Source organism: Thermobia domestica, chromosome 8 (genome assembly GCF_964235325.1).
Source record: "Thermobia domestica chromosome 8, izTheDome1.hap1.1, whole genome shotgun sequence".
NCBI classification, from domain to species: Eukaryota; Metazoa; Arthropoda; class Insecta; order Zygentoma; family Lepismatidae; genus Thermobia; species Thermobia domestica.
The window spans coordinates 96,446,638-96,468,697 of record NC_137461.1 but is presented as its reverse complement, the minus strand read 5'-3'; the positions used below and the strand labels follow the sequence as shown (position 1 = coordinate 96,468,697).

The window sequence follows — 22,060 nt, the reverse complement described above, 5'->3', positions numbered from 1 at the left end:
CGAAATTTTTCGTCGTTTCGAAATGCTGGTTTTTAGAGTAGTTCCACACACCATAGAAACGTCATATTTTGTCAGGCAGTGAAGCTAGGAACATAGTTTATGATAGAAAAAAGAGCATTAAAATTCGTTTTCGTTTCGCGGCGCAAATCGAAAAAATGTGAAATTTGTAATGGCTGTATGTAGGACGTTGAAATTTCGAGGTGATGTTTATTCTGATGCGTAGTTTGCGAATCCGCCCTTAAACTTGAAAGAAATAGTCATGTTCGGTGTAAGATGGTGCTAGGAATGTTATAAGGGGGCGTCTAATTCTACACAACTTGTAGATATGGTGGAATCACGAAATTGCGTTCAAGTGTGTAGATTACAGCGTATGTGAGGGGAAAATTCCGACATGTTGGAAAAGTCGCCATCTTCGATTCAAAATGGCGGCTCAAAAATTTGTAACCATGAAAATTGTAAGTTGTGCTCTTGGTAGGTAAGCCAGGTTTCGCTATGTTATTAAGGACGTAGTTCAGTTTAAGTGAAGAAACAAATCATTCGAGAAGTCGCCATCTTGAATGCAAAATTGCCATATTTTTGAATTGCCTTCATTTGGACTCTTATGTGGTATATTGAGGAGAATAAAACATACAAAGTTCAACGTATTAAGTTAGCTCCGCGGTAAAATGTCTGCTTTCTGAGTAGCAGGTCTGGGTTCGATTCTCCGCCGAACCTTGTTTTATCTTATGTTTTTTTTCTTATCATGTTGCTTCATTTTATCAAAATAATTTCTGTTGGCATTGCGTGAACAAAATATTTTCGTTATTACAGACATAGACGAAAAGAATATATTTATACACTAACTGTTGATATCGTCTTGAAACTAGGCAGTTTGTTCGTGTGAAGCTTCGAGACGATACTCAACTATTTAGAAAGAAACATATGTAGCTTTAGAGATGGGGCAACACCAGTGTTTCTTTCAGAAACAATGTTCCTGAGGATCACAGTTAGTATTCCCAGGGGCACTGCTCATAGTTTTCTATTTATTATTCTATTACACACGTATTATTTGGTCTCCTGCGGGGGCACTCTAAGAGCCCCAAGGAGGCAGTGTACCCCCAAAAAACATTTTGGAAAAAAACATTGAGCATCATTTGCACGATATAGTATAGAGACGAGACAAAAATACATTTTGTCTCGCGAGGATAGTGTGTGCTTCAAACCGGAAATAATTGCAAACAATCTCTTTTTTTATACTGGTCGTTTAGATAGATGCGTATACCAAGTTTGAAGTCTATACCACAACTGAAAAAGTATAAGATTATAACTTTTCAGCGTATATAGTTATAATGTACGGGATACGTGGAATAGTGCCTCTTTCGGTTCAGTAGTTTTTTTACAGGACCGGTTGGAGTGAAATGCGTTTTATAATAGACTCAACCTTTTAGGCAAACAATATATGCTATAAAAATAAACTTTCAAAGAAAGAAAAAGTGAGAAAAAGATTGTTAGGAATCGAACCCAGGTCTCCTGTCCTGTAGGCTCACGTCAATCCCCTACACTACCGATTTCCTTAGATTTTCGACTTCGTTCTTACTGCTCACATAATACTGGTACGTTGCGGCCTGCATCTGTGGGGAATTATTTATATACCTCTATAATCGGAAACACACTTAATTGTTTGCATACTTCCACAAAACATACAAACACCAAATTTTGCATACTTGTTCGTCATGGGATGTGAGTAATGGGAAAATTCCGATATCACGAAAAAGGCGACATTTTCGATGCAAATGAAGTGTCGAAATTTTTCGTCGTTTCGAAATGCTGGTTTTTAGAGTAGTTCCACACACCATAGAAACGTCATATTTTGTCAGGCAGTGAAGCTAGAAACATAGTTTATGATAGAAAAAAGAGCATTAAAATTCGTTTTCGTTTCGCGGCGCAAATCGAAAAAATGTGAAATTTGTAATGGCTGTATGTAGGACGTTGAAATTTCGAGGTTATGTTTATTCTGATGCGTAGTTTGCGAATCCGCCCTTAAACTTGAAAGAAATAGTCATGTTCGGTGTAAGATGGTGCTAGGAATGTTATAAGGGGGCGTCTAATTCTACACAACTTGTAGATATGGTGGAATCACGAAATTGCGTTCAAGTGTGTAGATTACAGCGTATGTGAGGGGAAAATTCCGACATGTTGGAAAAGTCGCCATCTTCGATTCAAAATGGCGGCTCAAAAATTTGTAACCATGAAAATTGTAAGTTGTGCTCTTGGTAGGTAAGCCAGGTTTCGCTATGTTATTAAGGACGTAGTTCAGTTTAAGTGAAGAAACAAATCATTCGAGAAGTCGCCATCTTGAATGCAAAATTGCCATATTTTTGAATTGCCTTCATTTGGACTCTTATGTGGTATATTGAGGAGAATAAAACAAACAAAATTCAACGTAGTAAGTTAGCTCCGCGGTAAAGTGTCTGCTTTCTGAGTAGCAGGTCTGGGTTCGATTCCCCGCCGAACCTTGTTTTATCTTACGTTTTTTTTCTTATGACGTTGCTTCGTTTTATCAAAATAGTTTCTGTTGGCATTGCGTGAACAAAATATTTTCGTTATTACAGACATGGACGAAAAGAATATATTTATACACTAACTGTTGATATCGTCTTGAAACTAGGCAGTTTGTTCGTGTGAAGCTTCGAGACGATACTCAACTATTTAGAAAGAAACATATGTAGCTTTAGAGATGGGGCAACACCAGTGTTTCTTTCAGAAACAATGTTCCTGAGGATCACAGTTAGTATTCCCAGGGGCACTGCTCATAGTTTTCTATTTATTATTCTATTATACACGTATTATTTGGTCTCCTGCGGGGGCACTCTAAGAGCCCCAAGGAGGCAGTGTACCCCCAAAAAACATTTTGGAAAAAAACATTGAGCATCATTTGCACGATATAGTATAGAGACGAGACAAAAATACATTTTGTCTCGCGAGGATAGTGTGTGCTTCAAACCGGAAATAATTGCAAACAATCTCCCTTTTTATACTGGTCGTTTAGATAGATGCGTATACCAAGTTTGAAGTCTATACCACAACTGAAAAAGTATAAGATTATAACTTTTAAGGAAATACACACACACACACACACATATATATATATATATATATATATATATATATATATATATATATATATATATACGCACCTTTTGACAATTTTCTCGTTGGCAGCGTATATAGTTATAATATACGGGATACGTGGAATAGTGCCTCTTTCGGTTCAGTAGTTTGTTTACAGGACCGGTTGGAGTGAAATGCGTTTTATAATAGACTCAACCTTTTAGGCAAACAATATATGCTATAAAAATAAACTTTCAAAGAAAGAAAAAGTGAGAAAAAGATTGTTAGGAATCGAACCCAGGTCTCCTGTCCAGTAGGCTCACGTCAATCCCCTACACTACCGATTTCCTTAGATTTTCGACTTCGTTCTTACTGCTCACATAATACTGGTATGTTGCGGCCTGCATCTGTGGGGAATATATATATACCTCTATAATCGGAAACACACTTAATTGTTTGCATACTTCCACAAAACATACAAACACCAAATTTTGCATACTTGTTCGTCATGGGATGTGAGTAATGGGAAAATTCCGATATCACGAAAAAGGCGACATTTTCCATGGAAATGAAGTGTCGAAATTTTTCGTCGTTTCAAAATGCTGGTTTTTAGAGTAGTTCCACACACCATAGAAACGTCATATTTTGTCAGGCAGTGAAGCTAGGAACATAGTTTATGATAGAAAAAAGAGCATTAAAATTCGTTTTCGTTTCGCGGCGCAAATCGAAAAAATGTGAAATTTGTAATGGCTGTATGTAGGACGTTGAAATTTCGAGGTGATGTTTATTCTGATGCGTAGTTTGCGAATCCGCCCTTAAACTTGAAAGAAATAGTCATGTTCGGTGTAAGATGGTGCTAGGAATGTTATAAGGGGGCGTCTAATTCTACACAACTTGTAGATATGGTGGAATCACGAAATTGCGTTCAAGTGTGTAGATTACAGCGTATGTGAGGGGAAAATTCCGACATGTTGGAAAAGTCGCCATCTTCGATTCAAAATGGCGGCTCAAAAATTTGTAACCATGAAAATTGTAAGTTGTGCTCTTGGTAGGTAAGCCAGGTTTCGCTATGTTATTAAGGACGTAGTTCAGTTTAAGTGAAGAAACAAATCATTCGAGAAGTCGCCATCTTGAATGCAAAATTGCCATATTTTTGAATTGCCTTCATTTGGACTCTTATGTGGTATATTGAGGAGAATAAAACAAACAAAATTCAACGTAGTAAGTTAGCTCCGCGGTAAAGTGTCTGCTTTCTGAGTAGCAGGTCTGGGTTCGATTCCCCGCCGAACTTTGTTTTATCTTACGTTTTTTTTCTTATCACGTTCCTTCGTTTTATCAAAATAGTTTCTGTTGGCATTGCGTGAACAAAATATTTTCGTTATTACAGACATGGACGAAAAGAATATATTTATACACTAACTGTTGATATCGTCTTGAAACTAGGCAGTTTGTTCGTGTGAAGCTTCGAGACGATACTCAACTATTTAGAAAGAAACATATGTAGCTTTAGAGATGGGGCAACACCAGTGTTTCTTTCAGAAACAATGTTCCTGAGGATCACAGTTAGTATTCCCAGGGGCACTGCTCATAGTTTTCTATTTATTATTCTATTATACACGTATTATTTGGTCTCCTGCGGGGGCACTCTAAGAGCCCCAAGGAGGCAGTGTACCCCCAAAAAACATTTTGGAAAAAAACATTGAGCATCATTTGCACGATATAGTATAGAGACGAGACAAAAATACATTTTGTCTCGCGAGGATAGTGTGTGCTTCAAACCGGAAATAATTGCAAACAATCTCCCTTTTTATACTGGTCGTTTAGATAGATGCGTATACCAAGTTTGAAGTCTATACCACGACTGAAAAAGTATAAGATTATAACTTTTAAGGAAATACACACACACACACACACACATATATATATACGCACCTTTTGACAATTTTCTCGTTGGCAGCGTATATAGTTATAATATACGGGATACGTGGAATAGTGCCTCTTTCGGTTCAGTAGTTTGTTTACAGGACCGGTTGGAGTGAAATGCGTTTTATAATAGACTCAACCTTTTAGGCAAACAATATATGCTATAAAAATAAACTTTCAAAGAAAGAAAAAGTGAGAAAAAGATTGTTAGGAATCGAACCCAGGTCACCTGTCCTGTAGGCTCACGTCAATCCCCTACACTACCGATTTCCTTAGATTTTCGACTTCGTTCTTACTGCTCACATAGTACCGGTACGTTGCGGCCTGCATCTGTGGGGAATTATATACCTCTATAATCGGAAACACACTTAATTGTTTGCATACTTCCACAAAACATACAAACACCAAATTTTGCATACTTGTTCGTCATGGGATGTGAGTAATGGGAAAATTCCGATATCACGAAAAAGGCGACATTTTCCATGGAAATGAAGTGTCGAAATTTTTCGTCGTTTCGAAATGCTGGTTTTTAGAGTAGTTCCACACACCATAGAAACGTCATATTTTGTCAGGCAGTGAAGCTAGGAACATAGTTTATGATAGAAAAAAGAGCATTAAAATTCGTTTTCGTTTCGCGGCGCAAATCGAAAAAATGTGAAATTTGTAATGGCTGTATGTAGGACGTTGAAATTTCGAGGTGATGTTTATTCTGATGCGTAGTTTGCGAATCCGCCCTTAAACTTGAAAGAAATAGTCATGTTCGGTGTAAGATGGTGCTAGGAATGTTATAAGGGGGCGTCTAATTCTACACAACTTGTAGATATGGTGGAATCACGAAATTGCGTTCAAGTGTGTAGATTACAGCGTATGTGAGGGGAAAATTCCGACATGTTGGAAAAGTCGCCATCTTCGATTCAAAATGGCGGCTCAAAAATTTGTAACCATGAAAATTGTAAGTTGTGCTCTTGGTAGGTAAGCCAGGTTTCGCTATGTTATTAAGGACGTAGTTCAGTTTAAGTGAAGAAACAAATCATTCGAGAAGTCGCCATCTTGAATGCAAAATTGCCATATTTTTGAATTGCCTTCATTTGGACTCTTATGTGGTATATTGAGGAGAATAAAACATACAAAGTTCAACGTATTAAGTTAGCTCCGCGGTAAAATGTCTGCTTTCTGAGTAGCAGGTCTGGGTTCGATTCTTCGCCGAACCTTGTTTTATCTTATGTTTTTTTTCTTATCATGTTGCTTCATTTTATCAAAATAATTTCTGTTGGCATTGCGTGAACAAAATATTTTCGTTATTACAGACATAGACGAAAAGAATATATTTATACACTAACTGTTGATATCGTCTTGAAACTAGGCAGTTTGTTCGTGTGAAGCTTCGAGACGATACTCAACTATTTAGAAAGAAACATATGTAGCTTTAGAGATGGGGCAACACCAGTGTTTCTTTCAGAAACAATGTTCCTGAGGATCACAGTTAGTATTCCCAGGGGCACTGCTCATAGTTTTCTATTTATTATTCTATTACACACGTATTATTTGGTCTCCTGCGGGGGCACTCTAAGAGCCCCAAGGAGGCAGTGTACCCCCAAAAAACATTTTGGAAAAAAACATTGAGCATCATTTGCACGATATAGTATAGAGACGAGACAAAAATACATTTTGTCTCGCGAGGATAGTGTGTGCTTCAAACCGGAAATAATTGCAAACAATCTCTTTTTTTATACTGGTCGTTTAGATAGATGCGTATACCAAGTTTGAAGTCTATACCACAACTGAAAAAGTATAAGATTATAACTTTTCAGCGTATATAGTTATAATATACGGGATACGTGGAATAGTGCCTCTTTCGGTTCAGTAGTTTGTTTACAGGACCGGTTGGAGTGAAATGCGTTTTATAATAGACTCAACCTTTTAGGCAAACAATATATGCTATAAAAATAAACTTTCAAAGAGAGAAAAAGTGAGAAAAAGATTGTTAGGAATCGAACCCAGGTCTCCTGTCCTGTAGGCTCACGTCAATCCCCTACACTACCGATTTCCTTAGATTTTCGGCTTCGTTCTTACTGCTCACATAGTACTGGTACGTTGCGGCCTGCATCTGTGGGGAATTATATACCTCTATAATCGGAAACACACTTAATTGTTTGCATACTTCCACAAAACATACAAACACCAAATTTTGCATACTTGTTCGTCATGGGATGTGAGTAATGGGAAAATTCCGATATCACGAAAAAGGCGACATTTTCCATGGAAATGAAGTGTCGAAATTTTTCGTCGTTTCAAAATGCTGGTTTTTAGAGTAGTTCCACACACCATAGAAACGTCATATTTTGTCAGGCAGTGAAGCTAGGAACATAGTTTATGATAGAAAAAAGAGCATTAAAATTCGTTTTCGTTTCGCGGCGCAAATCGAAAAAATGTGAAATTTGTAATGGCTGTATGTAGGACGTTGAAATTTCGAGGTGATGTTTATTCTGATGCGTAGTTTGCGAATCCGCCCTTAAACTTGAAAGAAATAGTCATGTTCGGTGTAAGATGGTGCTAGGAATGTTATAAGGGGGCGTCTAATTCTACACAACTTGTAGATATGGTGGAATCACGAAATTGCGTTCAAGTGTGTAGATTACAGCGTATGTGAGGGGAAAATTCCGACATGTTGGAAAAGTCGCCATCTTCGATTCAAAATGGCGGCTCAAAAATTTGTAACCATGAAAATTGTAAGTTGTGCTCTTGGTAGGTAAGCCAGGTTTCGCTATGTTATTAAGGACGTAGTTCAGTTTAAGTGAAGAAACAAATCATTCGAGAAGTCGCCATCTTGAATGCAAAATTGCCATATTTTTGAATTGCCTTCATTTGGACTCTTATGTGGTATATTGAGGAGAATAAAACAAACAAAATTCAACGTAGTAAGTTAGCTCCGCGGTAAAGTGTCTGCTTTCTGAGTAGCAGGTCTGGGTTCGATTCCCCGCCGAACCTTGTTTTATCTTACGTTTTTTTTCTTATCACGTTGCTTCGTTTTATCAAAATAGTTTCTGTTGGCATTGCGTGAACAAAATATTTTCGTTATTACAGACATGGACGAAAAGAATATATTTATACACTAACTGTTGATATCGTCTTGAAACTAGGCAGTTTGTTCGTGTGAAGCTTCGAGACGATACTCAACTATTTAGAAAGAAACATATGTAGCTTTAGAGATGGGGCAACACCAGTGTTTCTTTCAGAAACAATGTTCCTGAGGATCACAGTTAGTATTCCCAGGGGCACTGCTCATAGTTTTCTATTTATTATTCTATTATACACGTATTATTTGGTCTCCTGCGGGGGCACTCTAAGAGCCCCAAGGAGGCAGTGTACCCCCAAAAAACATTTTGGAAAAAAACATTGAGCATCATTTGCACGATATAGTATAGAGACGAGACAAAAATACATTTTGTCTCGCGAGGATAGTGTGTGCTTCAAACCGGAAATAATTGCAAACAATCTCCCTTTTTATACTGGTCGTTTAGATAGATGCGTATACCAAGTTTGAAGTCTATACCACAACTGAAAAAGTATAAGATTATAACTTTTCAGGAAATACACACACACACACACACACACATATATATATATATATATATATATATATATATATATATATATATATATATATACGCACCTTTTGACAATTTTCTCGTTGGCAGCGTATATAGTTATAATATACGGGATACGTGGAATAGTGCCTCTTTCGGTTCAGTAGTTTGTTTACAGGACCGGTTGGAGTGAAATGCGTTTTATAATAGACTCAACCTTTTAGGCAAACAATATATGCTATAAAAATAAACTTTCAAAGAAAGAAAAAGTGAGAAAAAGATTGTTAGGAATCGAACCCAGGTCTCCTGACCAGTAGGCTCACGTCAATCCCCTACACTACCGATTTCCTTAGATTTTCGACTTCGTTCTTACTGCTCACATAGTACTGGTATGTTGCGGCCTGCATCTGTGGGGAATTACACCTCTAAAATCGGAATAGTAATCGGGTTATATATGCGTTTTTTAGTATCATTAAGGAAATGATGTCTTTTTATTTAATTGTAATAAGAAATTAGAAAGACACCATTCTAATACACTGTTATACTACTATGCAAAAGGTGGTTTGTTTAAAATGCTATAAACAAATTTTCAAAAGCCTCCAGTAATATTCATATTCTAAATTACTTAGTTAATATTCGTCTTCATTGAAAATATGAGAGTAAAGATACACGAAGACTCTATGTAATTGCCCAGTGTATATAAACATTTCAAAAAGTCTTGCTGCCCAGTAAGTACATTTTTTACCAAAGGACACCATTATAATAAGATGTACTACGTTACACTGCAAAAACTAGTGTTGAATCAAATGTTTTGAACTAATATTTAAAAAGCCTTAACAAAATTCATTTATATAAATTACCTACAAATTGTAGTGTTTATTGAAAATACAAGACGAGAGATACTTTTTGACTGCAAGAAATTGTCCAGTAAATATGAAATATTTGAAAAAGTCTTGCTGCAAGTAATATGTACAACTATGCCCAAGGTTTCCATTATAATCCACTGTACTACATTACAGTACAAAAGTAGTGTTCACTCAAATGCTATGAAAAAAATTTAAATAATTTCCAACAATATTCATATTTGTAAATTACCTAGTAAATTGTAGTCTTCATTGTAAATACAAGAATAAATATACAGGAAGCCTGAAATATTTTCGCACTCTTATATCACAGATGTGAATTACTTTTTGTGCAGAAAGTATGTAGAATTAACAACAGGGACACTATTATAATACATTGTACGTACTAAATTACACTGCAAAACATAATATTTAAAAGGGTGGAAAAATTCACATTTGTAAACAGTGAGTGTTTTCGGAAAATGAAAGGTTTAATTGGTAGGCTATTGCAAGACAGTTTCCGCGGTTTATGTTTCAGAAAAAAAAAACTCTGTTATTGTCTCTAACATGTATAGATGTGCGTAAAGTGTATGTAATTAGCCATGTATATGATTGCCAGAATAGAAGTAGTAATAGAGTTCTTTCTTATAAATTGTGTGTTTGCTGTCCAAAGTTAAATGGAAGAAATAATACCGGTTCAATTGAAGTATGTGTTGGTAACAGATGTGTGCTGTAAAGGGAAGTGAATTCCTCAAGGAATAGTTTTCTAGAACTTGACACCTTATGGCAAAGCCACAACCGGGGGTCTGGGGGCGGAGCCCCCAGCGAGCTTTAGCGAGTGTCAAGTCTATAGTCACAGAGTTATTTTCCTTTCTAGTCCATCTGATTTTGTTTTGATCATGCCTTTAGCTAGCAATTAACTTTTCACCAAGGCTGGTTAAAAATGTAGTGTGTGGAAAATCGAGGAAGGCTTCTGTCACAAACGTAAGACCATTCCAAGCTTTTAATTAGTTTCGTTTATTAAAGGGAACACTTGTTAAAAGGTAAAGCAGGGTTCTGAGTGCAATAAGTAAATAAAAGAAAATACAGTGCTCGTACGAATAAGAACCTTATAACAGAAACAGGGAGAAATTTCGTAATTAAATAATTAATTACGATTGACTTGTTCCAGAATATGAACTACAGACCAGATTATTGGCATATGTGATGCTTATGCTATAATCTGACCAAATTTCAGGCATTTCTGGTTAATAATTTCGCCGAGGAGGGCTGCGATCATTGCCTTATTTTTACTATCTTGACCCTTCTGTTCGATGCTTAAAGATGTATCAAAGTCTCCTAACCAGACAATATCTAGCATGATACTATTGACTTTTCACTATTGACTTTTCAAATTGCGCCAGCGTAAGAAATCAGTTTATCTGTTTGTATTGCAGAAATATTGAAAATGACGGAGAAAAGAAGGCAGTTCAAAATAACAAACAAAGAAGAGGAATACAGAAGGTGCAGAAACAGAAACAACTTGCGCAAGGAAATTGAGGAAAATATAGTCAAAGGCGATACAGAAACAACATATAGAAAGGTTAGAAAACAGTTCGGTGAGAAAAAAGAAACGCACAGACATTATCATAGACAAGGACATAACAACGCTAATATAAGAAGAGGGGATAACAAGAAGATGCAAGGAATACACAGAAGAACTCTACAAAGGAGACAGAGTGATCGAAGAAGACATTGACAAGGAAAAAGACGTCGATGAAAATTAATTAGGACCATCAATCTTATAGTGCGAATTTAACAATGCTTTGGAGAAAATGCAATATGGTCATCATTTCTTACCTTTTATACTATCTATTGGAGATCCTAGGTCAATCTTAACATCATTTGACGGATACAACACTATCTATCTTACATATACATACATACATACACACACACACACACACACATATATATATATATATATATATATATATATATATATATATATATATATATATATACCAGTAACAATTGGCCTTACCTTTTCATATGTTCAAGAAATGATGGTGTATCATTTCCAATTACTTCATCTATTTCTTTCTGGACTTTTTCTTGAACCTCAGGATACAGTATCAAATGCAAGAATGCAAATCCTAACGTGCTGCTAGAAGTATCAAGGCCAGCAAATAACAAATCCAAAACGATGTCATGGAAATCTGTATCTGTAATATGGAAATGTTGTTAGTTGACAAATAAGAAATTATTACTAATTTTACTTAAATTTAATCGTAACCATGGATATGTTTTCTTTCAAAATCATACGCTAAAATTATTATTAATTACTAAATAATCCGCTAATTACATTAAATGTTTAAAGAGTAGCTTCGTCACTTATTCAGTAATTAACCGTGCCATATTATGTTCTTTGCCGGAACATGTACAAAACCAATTGTGGACTACAGCCATCCGAGTGGTATTAAGGACCTCTCTCCTGCTGTTCAGTGACTACTTACTCAGCTGAACAGGTGGAAATATAGGAAAACTACAAAATGGCACGCTTTTATCAGTAGCAATGAACAAGAGTTGGAGAAGCTATTCTAATTAGAAAACATTTGAGCACTTCGAATCATCGTCGAAACACAATATTTAATAAATGTTCGTTCGGGGAAATTGCATGTTGAGATCTTTTAAACATCACCGAAGAGAAGATAAAATCAGGGTTAGCTAACTAATATACCATCGAAGCAGCTAGTATTGAAAGTAAGAAGTGAAGTGAATACTTTCCAACACAGTCACTGATTTTAAACTTCAGTCTAACTACGGATGCGAAATTCGATAAGGTTGGTTATCATAGAGATAAATTATGGCAACATATTACTTGTGTGAAACTGCTTTAACTGTCAGAATTCCAGGAAGAGTAGCACTTAATATGATCCAACGGCTGCTATTTGTGCAAATTGTTGCCAAGAAATTCACGACCAGAAATCTTGTACAGCGACAAAGTTTAAAATATGTTAACTATAAAGATTTCATTCTGCCTAGTACAGAAACTGCAGTTTTCAATGAAAGAAGCCTATCCCAAAGATATTGAAAAGATTTCCGTTGCCTATATTGAGCATCGTTAGAAGGATTGCATTCGTATCTTGCTTCTTTTTTTATTTCCCCCTATTTCTGATACTTTGCGGAAATAAATGGCGACCCAGAGATTTCACGTTTCTACGCAAACTAAATTCTCTACATTTAAGAGTCCTAAACCGGAAACGCCAGTCATTCCTCTTGTTATCAAACCATAGAAAACATTACGTTTTGTTCGGGGTGGCGGTCTCTAGGTAACCCAACTCATTGTTACTCGCCATATATTCCGCCAGCTTGCACAACGTCGGTTTAGCTACTCGAAATGTTGAGTGGACGCTAATTGACTCGCAGGAAATTGTTTTCCTTTAAACTTTGATCATTACAGTGTAGTGCTTATCAATTAAACATAAATGGTTTAAGAATTCAACTTGAGGAAATCAAACAATTAGTCCCTGATCACTGACCGGTAGAAATTTGACAGCAGTAAACTCATTTTCAGCCTATCCAGTCGTCTATTTTACTCCGTTACACGGGTTGTATCAGTAATGACGATATTGATGGACACGTAGTGAACCTGGTAATTATTGGTGTAATCGATGCCTTTCATTCTCGGCATAGTAACATGGAATATCCATTGGGAGCAGTGACAATGATTGTTTTATTTGCTCGTTTACTCGTAATTGTTTCATATATATTTCTTGTAGTGAAGTGAAAGAGGATCCATTTAAACTTTAGCATGATCTTGAGCCTATTGCAGTGATTTTCGAAACTTCAATACGTATCATCGTCTGTGGGTCTTCTAATGGACTGAAGATTGTGACCTTATATAACGAGACTGCTTGGAAATATTAGAATAGATGTCTTTAGTGATAGTAACCTTACTCACTATTCTACTTACTCACGTTCTTTTTATTTACTATGTAATGTTTTCTTACTGGCTTGCTCGACATGAAATGGCCTTTGTAAAAGTGATTTCTTCCCTGTGTTCACTGACGGTCTACATGTTACCAACCCATTTCATCTACCATGCTATCAAATGAAACGGTATATTGCAAAACATTTCGAGTGTTCAAAGAGTTTAATTCTACTGATACCTTCATTGTATATGAAGCAATGTGTAGCATACCATTTTCGTCGCTGCCCAAGGTTTCATGCCAAAAAATGTAGGTAATGATCGACGACAAAGTGGCCACCAGAGATTTTCGGAAATCCGTTGTGTAATTGTTGCTAGTCAGCGTAATCTTGTCACTTCGAATGGTCATCCAATTTCCAATAATTTCCAACAATTCCGCATTGTGGTAGTTTTTGCTAGCTAATTTTCTAAACCTTCTAATCGCCAATACTAGAAGGCTGTATATCATCCGTCAAGATAACTAGCAGAATTTTAAGAGTGTTGTTTATCGTTGGGATTGCCCAATAAGTAATTACTGTTCTTTTAGTAGTGTGACTGCTATTTCAGAGAAAGAGTTACTTGAACAAACAGTTTTCTATTATTTATGACTATTCCATCTTTTCATAGTTTTGATACTCTCTTCGAGTGATTCCATTAGATTTTTAGAGCTAATTTTAGGAACTACAGCGTTCCTCTTGTCACTTTTTTGTTAGGTTCTACGTTGAGTGAGTCGTCAAATACTCCCACGGAAATTGGCTATATATCTTATAATATCTTGCACATACTATGTATAAATTGCATTACTGCTCCTTTCTAATAATATGTGGTAACGACAGACTTTCTCACTTGAATGGTGTAAGACTCTTCTCTTCCCTAATCTTGAAACTACAAAAAACGCAATAACTGCCGCAAGAAGGTAACCAAACATCTGTTGTAATATTTGGAGTATCGTTGCTTTTTGAAGAACTTTTAATATGGATTCCGGTTTCCAGATCTATTTTTCGCAATCCTGCTATTCTTGACAGCCGATTTTGGGAAAGCCTTTACCAACCGCGTGCGCCTTGGTACTATATTTTATAATTTATATAAGGTTTATGACACAAATTGGAATATTAATATACCATTATAAATGGGAGATGTGGTCACATGGTACCTTATTTTAGAGTGTGTATGAGTTCTGATCGATCAACACTATTCCCGGAAAATAACAATGTCCTTCAAGGCACTGGTATTAGTTGTACATTATTGGCTTTCAAAATCAATATTATTTTGTCCCAGTTCCAATCTTTTCTATGTCGATGATGTTATTTATTTTTGTCTCTATGCCTCTATAGAGTAGTTAGCAGCTCCAAGTAGCTTTAATTTTTTCCTTTTATAATCGAATGAGGGAGGTGTTCAGTTTTCTGCTAAAAATACAGTATCTGTACATTCTTTTATCCAAAACGAACTTGCAGTGTTGATCGGAATCCGATTTCTGGTTTTGACTTTTGATTATCACCTAACGCGAGCACCATACATATGCAATTTTATGGGTTCTTTTCTTTGAGCTCTAAAATTGTTTCTTTCACTTTCCTCTCAATTGCTGATTGTATTACTTTCTTACTATACCGTAGTCTGATTTTATCTAAATTATACCATGGTTTTATAGTTTATTAATCTGTTTGTTCGTTCCTGCTGAAGCAACTTGTCACTGTTCATTGACTTTTGGGCTAGGAAATGGTGCTTTCTTCAATAGCCCTAATGCTAGCAGTTATGTAAAAGTAAATTAATCATATCACTCTGCTGTCTTAATAAACATCTTCAGGACTGCGGAGCCCTATACACTGTATTTCTGACTGTCCGTGAAGGTGTCCTCTGCGTCGAGACAAGTCGTATGACGAATATGCAGCACGTCCTTAAGCTTTAAGCCCATTGTATATTCGTAATAAAAGATCTGGTCCAAGGTAAATTTGTATCCCGTTTCTTTGTTTCCTAAAATTCTGTGATATTTCTTGTTGGCTAGGACTACCAGGAATAACAGCTAGAGTTCTAGCGCTGTTAAAACTGGACACTATTTAGTGTTGCATTCAGATGTTTCCAAAAGTATGAATTCTGTAAGTTTTTTCATTCGTCACCGATGAGGACAGGTCGGAATTTAGTCTGCATTGCAGGTATCTGTGTTTTAGTTTTTACTGCTGAACTCACAAAAGTTAAACTCATCTTGACAGCTTTAGATTTCGCTATGCTTATTTGCACTTACTTATAAGGCGTGATTATTTGCCTGCATATTGTCTTTAGTAAATGCACTCTTCTGTAAGACATTCTTGTGAGATGCTATTACCTACAGCAATAGCACTGTGTCGTCATTATCTGCTAAATGATGGCTTATTTTGGCATTCGATGAAATGAGAATAACCAAGAAATTTGTATTGGCGCATTGACAAAGAATTCACTGGAGTACACTTACATAAGCTCGGCTTTCGGCAACTATTTCGTCCAACGATTGCACTCTCACTGACAAGTGTATCGAAACTACATTAATCAAAATTCAATTAAACCTGATTTGGGAAATTGGCAGACGCCGTCTTATGTTAATTGCCGTGATGAAGGATCTTGGCGCGCTTGTGTATCGTAAACTTTGTACTCACTCATTAATGTTTAGTACGTGACGCCAATCTTAAGTATTATGATAGCTGTATTGTCCTGCTGAGTATTCGTTTCATCCTTGCAGACTGCTTATGCCTCAGACAACGATTCTAACAATATAATAATATTAATCCGGTTTTGGAGCATAACCTTGCTATAGTGATCGAATTCTTGCTTTTACTTGTGAGGTTTAAATAGTTAGAGTTATCTGAGATTTTTCCTTAAAATTCTTCATCTTAGATTTATAATTATTTGAGATTTTTCATACTTTTGTTTTGTTATCAATATTTAATCTTTTTGACGAGTTCACTTGATACGTTTCTAATTATTTGGTTTTATTGTAGTATTTCCTGGAAGTTATAATTAATTTGCACTTCTAGTAGTATTATTTTGATTTATTTTAAACATTATGGACAATATCTCTTTGCTAAATACCTTATTCTGAAAGAAACCTTCCTGCTCTCATTCCATCAATTACTCAATCAGTTATAGTAAATATTTAACATTGTATTATTAACGACAGAGTGTAGCACGAAGTAAACAGAACAGCAGCTATGTAATACAAAGATGAATTGATGTTCTGTATCAAGTATGCGTGCTGCACAGTGGTGTACTACTTCCGTAAAGTTCAAGTAAGCAGAAGCGGTCGGCCGTAACCTGTGAAAAGAATCTTAGACGTTATTTGAGCTTAGAGTTACTTAACACTGAATCTCAGATTGCTACACGTGACTTTTAACTGTCTGCAGAATGTCTGCAGAGCGAAGTGGAATAGATAGCATAAGGTAAAACTGTTGCCGTATTAATGCTAACTAAGGCAATAGAAACAACTAATGGATAAGAAAGTGCCTATATTACGACAAAATATTTCAAAATTGCTTTCATAGTAACTTAAACATCTTTATACATAGCATTATAGCATTATGCTGAAATACATCCGTGTCCATAAGTTACGGAACACAATAGGAATAGGGAAGAATGAAGCTGGGGTATATGGCTATCTGCTGTATCGGACTGTGAGAGAAATACCCAAAATGCATACTGAAGGTGAAATGACTCAGAGATACATAAAATGGTGGTACGGCATCTACATCGTGTGGGTTCGTCATATTGATGACAAATGTAACCTGTTTGATATGGCCAAATAGTTGAATATAGGATGAGAATAGCCAAAAACGGCTATGCAGGTTGTACAACATGTTTCCATACTGTGGATGAGGCCTCCCAGCAACTCCTGTGGTAATGTAAGCTGCAAATTGCACAAGCACCTGTCTGATGTTATCCAGATTTCGGGATGCTAGATCGGAAACCTGGTTTTTCTACGTTCAAGGTCGTTGCAGAAATGCTCAATCAGATTCTAATCTGAAGGACGAGGTAGTAACTCAATAGGCAGAGGCTGCTTCACGGACAAAGACATAAGTCTCAGAAGCTGCTCCGAGGTAACGTGCTAATTAAGATGTCGGATTGGTTTCATGTCTTCAGTCTTTTATAGTATAAGATACTGGTCCTTGTGCTGAATTTTGATACGTGAGAGACTTGATCCATTTTGCCTTGGCATGTTTTTCTTCCTCTGAGAAACATATGCTTTGTAACAAATTACAGTGAGAGACACATTCCACTCCGCACCCAGAGCTCATAGACTTTGCCCCATTTGCAATCTTCTTATCGATGGATAGTCTTATGGGAAAAACATTTTAAAAAACGTTTCTATTCGGGTGACAAATCTTGGACAGTTACGTAATTATGTTAATGCTCCTCTTGTTTGAAGTACGTAAAGGTTTAGAGTAAATCGAAAATAGTTGAATTTTTAAATTTTATATTTTATACCCTTCATGGTTAAATACAAAAACGAACTAGAAGATTCATAATAGAAATAAACTCACATTTAAGATTGGAATCCTTTTCTTTCATTTCTCGTAGCAGCATGCTCATGAAATCATGTAAATTGTCATCATTGTATTCGTTCTTGTGTATTTCGTACATTTTCTGTAATAAATAAAAGCTTATAAGTGACAGCAAAAATGTAACTTGTACTTACATTTATAAAAGACAATTAAAAAGATTTTGACATATTCGCAGCATCTTGGTTTATAAAATATTGCAATAAAGTAAAATACGTGCGTCAATGGAAGAAACAATAATGGTTACGGCTACGGATCAAAAATAAGGTATGAAATAAAATGGTGACGTAAAACTCGTTTTGTTAATTTAGTTCTGCAATTCAAACTTTTTGATTAGGATGCAAGAGTTATTTCTTTCATACTTAGTTCGGGCTTGCACAATGTATGTAAGTTATTTAAAGAATCTACATACATGTAAGAAAGACAATTACTGGTACACTACATACATGTAAGGAGGGTATTCAAAGGTTTATAGATTGCACTGATGTGTACCGCGAGGCAGAACGTAATGATAATATTACGTCCATAATAATAATAAGTCCATCTAGTAATAATATTTGGAGTGTTATTAATTCCATTGAGATGTGGAACATTTCTGTACTACAATTCAATGAAAATGTGATAACAGAAATCGAACAAATATGCTTAGATAGCACTATGTTAAGTAAATCTGTAAATTACACTTAACAATTACTTGACTTTTAACTATACTCGTATTTTGTTCTGTTATTGATAATAATAGTTATTTACTAGAGAACTTCTTTTAAAATTTAAACTTAAAAAAATATCTAAATGGAAAGTGTCTACAAATACTAAGGGAAATTTTCCTGTTTATGCTTTAGCATATTAATGCATCGATCATGCTCTACTTCCTCAGAAACATCTTACATTGACTGTATGTGTTAGTAAAACTGATTTCATATAAAAATAAATAATTTACAAACAATGAATTAATAATCAGTTGCACTTTCTTATTGATTACTTCTTTCTACACTTGATTGCCGAAAATAAATGATAGTATGTGGTTTTTACACAATTATTCGTTTGTCGTAAAATAACCTTTTACGTTAATATCATAATATATATTTGATTGTAGTTAGTTAAAGACGGCATTATTGGTTGTGTCATGGCAAAAAGATGGAGCTTTATCCTGAAACTACTTTCTAACGCCGTATTCTAGTTTTTAGTCTTTTCAACTTTGAAAGTGACTCGTGTCGGTTGGAAACTTAAATTTCACCTTCACTATTATAATAATGTTACTTCGTAACACTTTCCTTGTTTGTTTCACTAGTTTAGTTTGGTTTGTTTTACACGTCTCTTTGGCGTCGGCGTGGTATCTACACCCTAACGATGAATCAAAATACAGTAGCTCCCACTTTGTATCGAACTCGGGATAATGTGCGTTTAGCCTTTTGACCACAAAGAAATACATGAGATATTACATTTTGATTTCGTTAAGAACACTGTGAATAGGCACAAACTTTAAAAATATGTTTAAAAAAGAAATACGCATCGACACATATGTTGATAATCCGTAATCCAAGAAAGTTTAATGTCATATTGTTACCGTATTCTTATACTGAAAAAGAAAGGTTGCTTACGCCTTTTCGTTGTAGTCTTCTAATATCAGTATTTTACTCTACAATGTTTTTGTAAATAATATGTTTTCGGTTCATATGTATACTATTGTTTCAAAATACTCATATTTCACGCACCTAAATTAATAAAAGTTACTTTTTTAATTAAGGAAAAGAATTATGCTTTATTCCATAGTCGAAACGCACCAAATGAACTTTGTGGTGGACAAATACCGTGTGTGTGGGTTTCCCCAGGGTTCTCCCGTTTCCCCCACTTTCTCCATTGCACCATTTCATTCATTTCTCATCATCACCGTCTCCTTTAGCCAAGCCGGCACAAGCGACGTAAAACTCAAACATTTCATTTCCATAGTCAAACGTGTGGGTATGATCACATTCTTTGCTTAGTATGCCATCACAAAGAAAAATATTTTTAACATGCTGAGAAGTTAACACAACTCGGCTACAATAATTTGTCAATAGCTGATAACAACGTTTTGTATTTCATTCGTAGTGGTAAAATGGCGTGTGTCGTGTTTGTGCTTCTCTTTCTGTGTTGAACTGAGTTCGAATTGGATCTGTCTGTTATGCTACGATGAGGTAGAGAGAAGATATACAGGATCTATTATCGATAGTGCTCTTAATTTGACCTGAGTACATAAGTAGATTAAAGAAAAACAAAACAAAAGTTACTTCTTATTATGTTGTTTCAGTTTTTATGAATTTGAACATCCCATAGACATCCTACTGTTCTAAATGAAATCCAAAAATAGGAAAAAAGAAAGAAAGTAGGATAGAATTCGATCCAGTATGAAAATGCTTGATGAGTTTTTTTTAAATTTTACTCTACTCACTCATCCAAAGGGACTCTGTTCAAAAAAATCCCACTTTTACTATATATTGAGCTTTATAGCCGTAGCACGTAGCTCCAAATCTCAAGAGAAGGGTTTTATAGCTTTTTATATATATGGGTACGAGATCTTTATTGCGGAAACGAATATATATTTGTTAGACAATCTATATACTAAGTTTAACCCATGTCCGGCCAAGCTATTTTTGTAACGTAGACGGCAACTGGAGCCTTATCAACTCTATTAGCCTTACCAACTCGATATGTTCATGACTTTAACTTCGGCTAAATATAGAAGAATTCCATCTTAAAATACACCTTCGGTGTTTAAAAGGGGCGCAAAACTTCAAAACACAAAACAAAAAAAATTGTTCTAATATTGACCCATTCTATACACAAAACAAATTAATCTGCTTTGCTAGGACATTTGCAATTTCATTGACTTTTCCTTGATTCAGTGTGAATATAGCCATATCCATAGAATTTGAAATCATCTTTAATTTGTTTCATGCCACCTTGCTTGAGAGTACATAACACTAGCTCGAGAATTGGCTACTTCTTCGAATTAAATTGAATTTGAAGTCGGTTTATTTCCTCTTGGCTACGCAAGCATAAAAAATGTGTAATTTTTATGGTACTTTCCATTACAATTTTTACTTCAAATACAGAAGCCTATTTTGTTGTTTGCTGTAAGTTCCAGTATACTGCGCAGCCGTCGCTTTTTAAATTGTTGGTAATGACTTCAACCGAATGTTTCAACGGCTATTAGCTAGAGAATTTATTATCTTTTATCCTTCACGCGGCATGCAAGTTATTGTCCTCTTATATCTAAATTACCTGTGAACAATAAATTTTTAATATAGAAAAATACCAATAAAGTATACTAAGAAATAGTATATTGAAAACGAATTTAGTATGGTAAGCTCATGAGAGTTAATGTAAAATTGAAGAATATATCCAATTGGAAGATTAGATGAAAATATATTTACGAGATCCTAACCAAACAAATGTGAATGATAAATAGAATAACATACTGAAAAGAAAAAATAATTGTTTGACGAAATTATATGTTATTAGTAAAAAACAACAACAACAACAAAACTAGTACCTGGATGTAGTCTCCGAAGCATTTATTCACTCTTATTCCATGATTGTAACCCGTAAGCTCAGGTGCAAAGAAACGTAAAAACGGTATGACAATTAGAATTAATCCTGATGTCATTAACACAGTTTCAAATTCTGCTAGAACGTCTGTCATATTATGCAAGATCGGATCATCATAATTAAATGTGCGTCCTGCAATAAGGTTCCATAGACAATTCAGAACAGGTGCATGGAATACGTCATTCATTGTAAATCCTCTGGATCCAGATTCAATACTTTTCTTTTGTAATAACGCAATTAACCGAGAACCTTCCTCATTAATTGTTGCCTCCATACAATTCTTTCCGAAACCTAAATCCTTCAGAATTTTTACTGTTACTTGTCTCTTCTCAAACCACATGTCTCCACTTCTAAAAATTATAGCTGAAATAAATAAAATAACATGATAGTAAGCTTAAGTCAGTATTCATGAATAATATAAGAAAGGTGTAATTACTGAAACCATAAAATAGCAGCAGGAGTTTGACTAATTTCGATGTGAATGAGAAATTGTTATAAATTGTTGTTGTATGCATGAGAAGAAATTGTTGTTCTTGCATTATTATAATGCTACTA

At 35.3% G+C, this 22,060-nt stretch overlaps 1 protein-coding gene across 1 annotated transcript in view; it reads right to left on the bottom strand.

Annotated features, from left to right (window-relative positions):
- The window catches only part of LOC145692225 (methyl farnesoate epoxidase-like), a 215,555-nt gene that overhangs the window by 178,015 nt on the left and 15,480 nt on the right, over nucleotides 1-22,060 (bottom strand). Inside the window, exons 3-5 of the mRNA XM_081767522.1 lie at nucleotides 21,450-21,868; nucleotides 17,897-17,999; nucleotides 11,466-11,646 (exon numbers count right to left, since the gene is read on the bottom strand). Coding sequence (XP_081623648.1) covers nucleotides 11,466-11,646; nucleotides 17,897-17,999; nucleotides 21,450-21,868 — 703 coding nt within the window. The remainder of the gene's footprint in view (nucleotides 1-11,465; nucleotides 11,647-17,896; nucleotides 18,000-21,449; nucleotides 21,869-22,060) is intronic.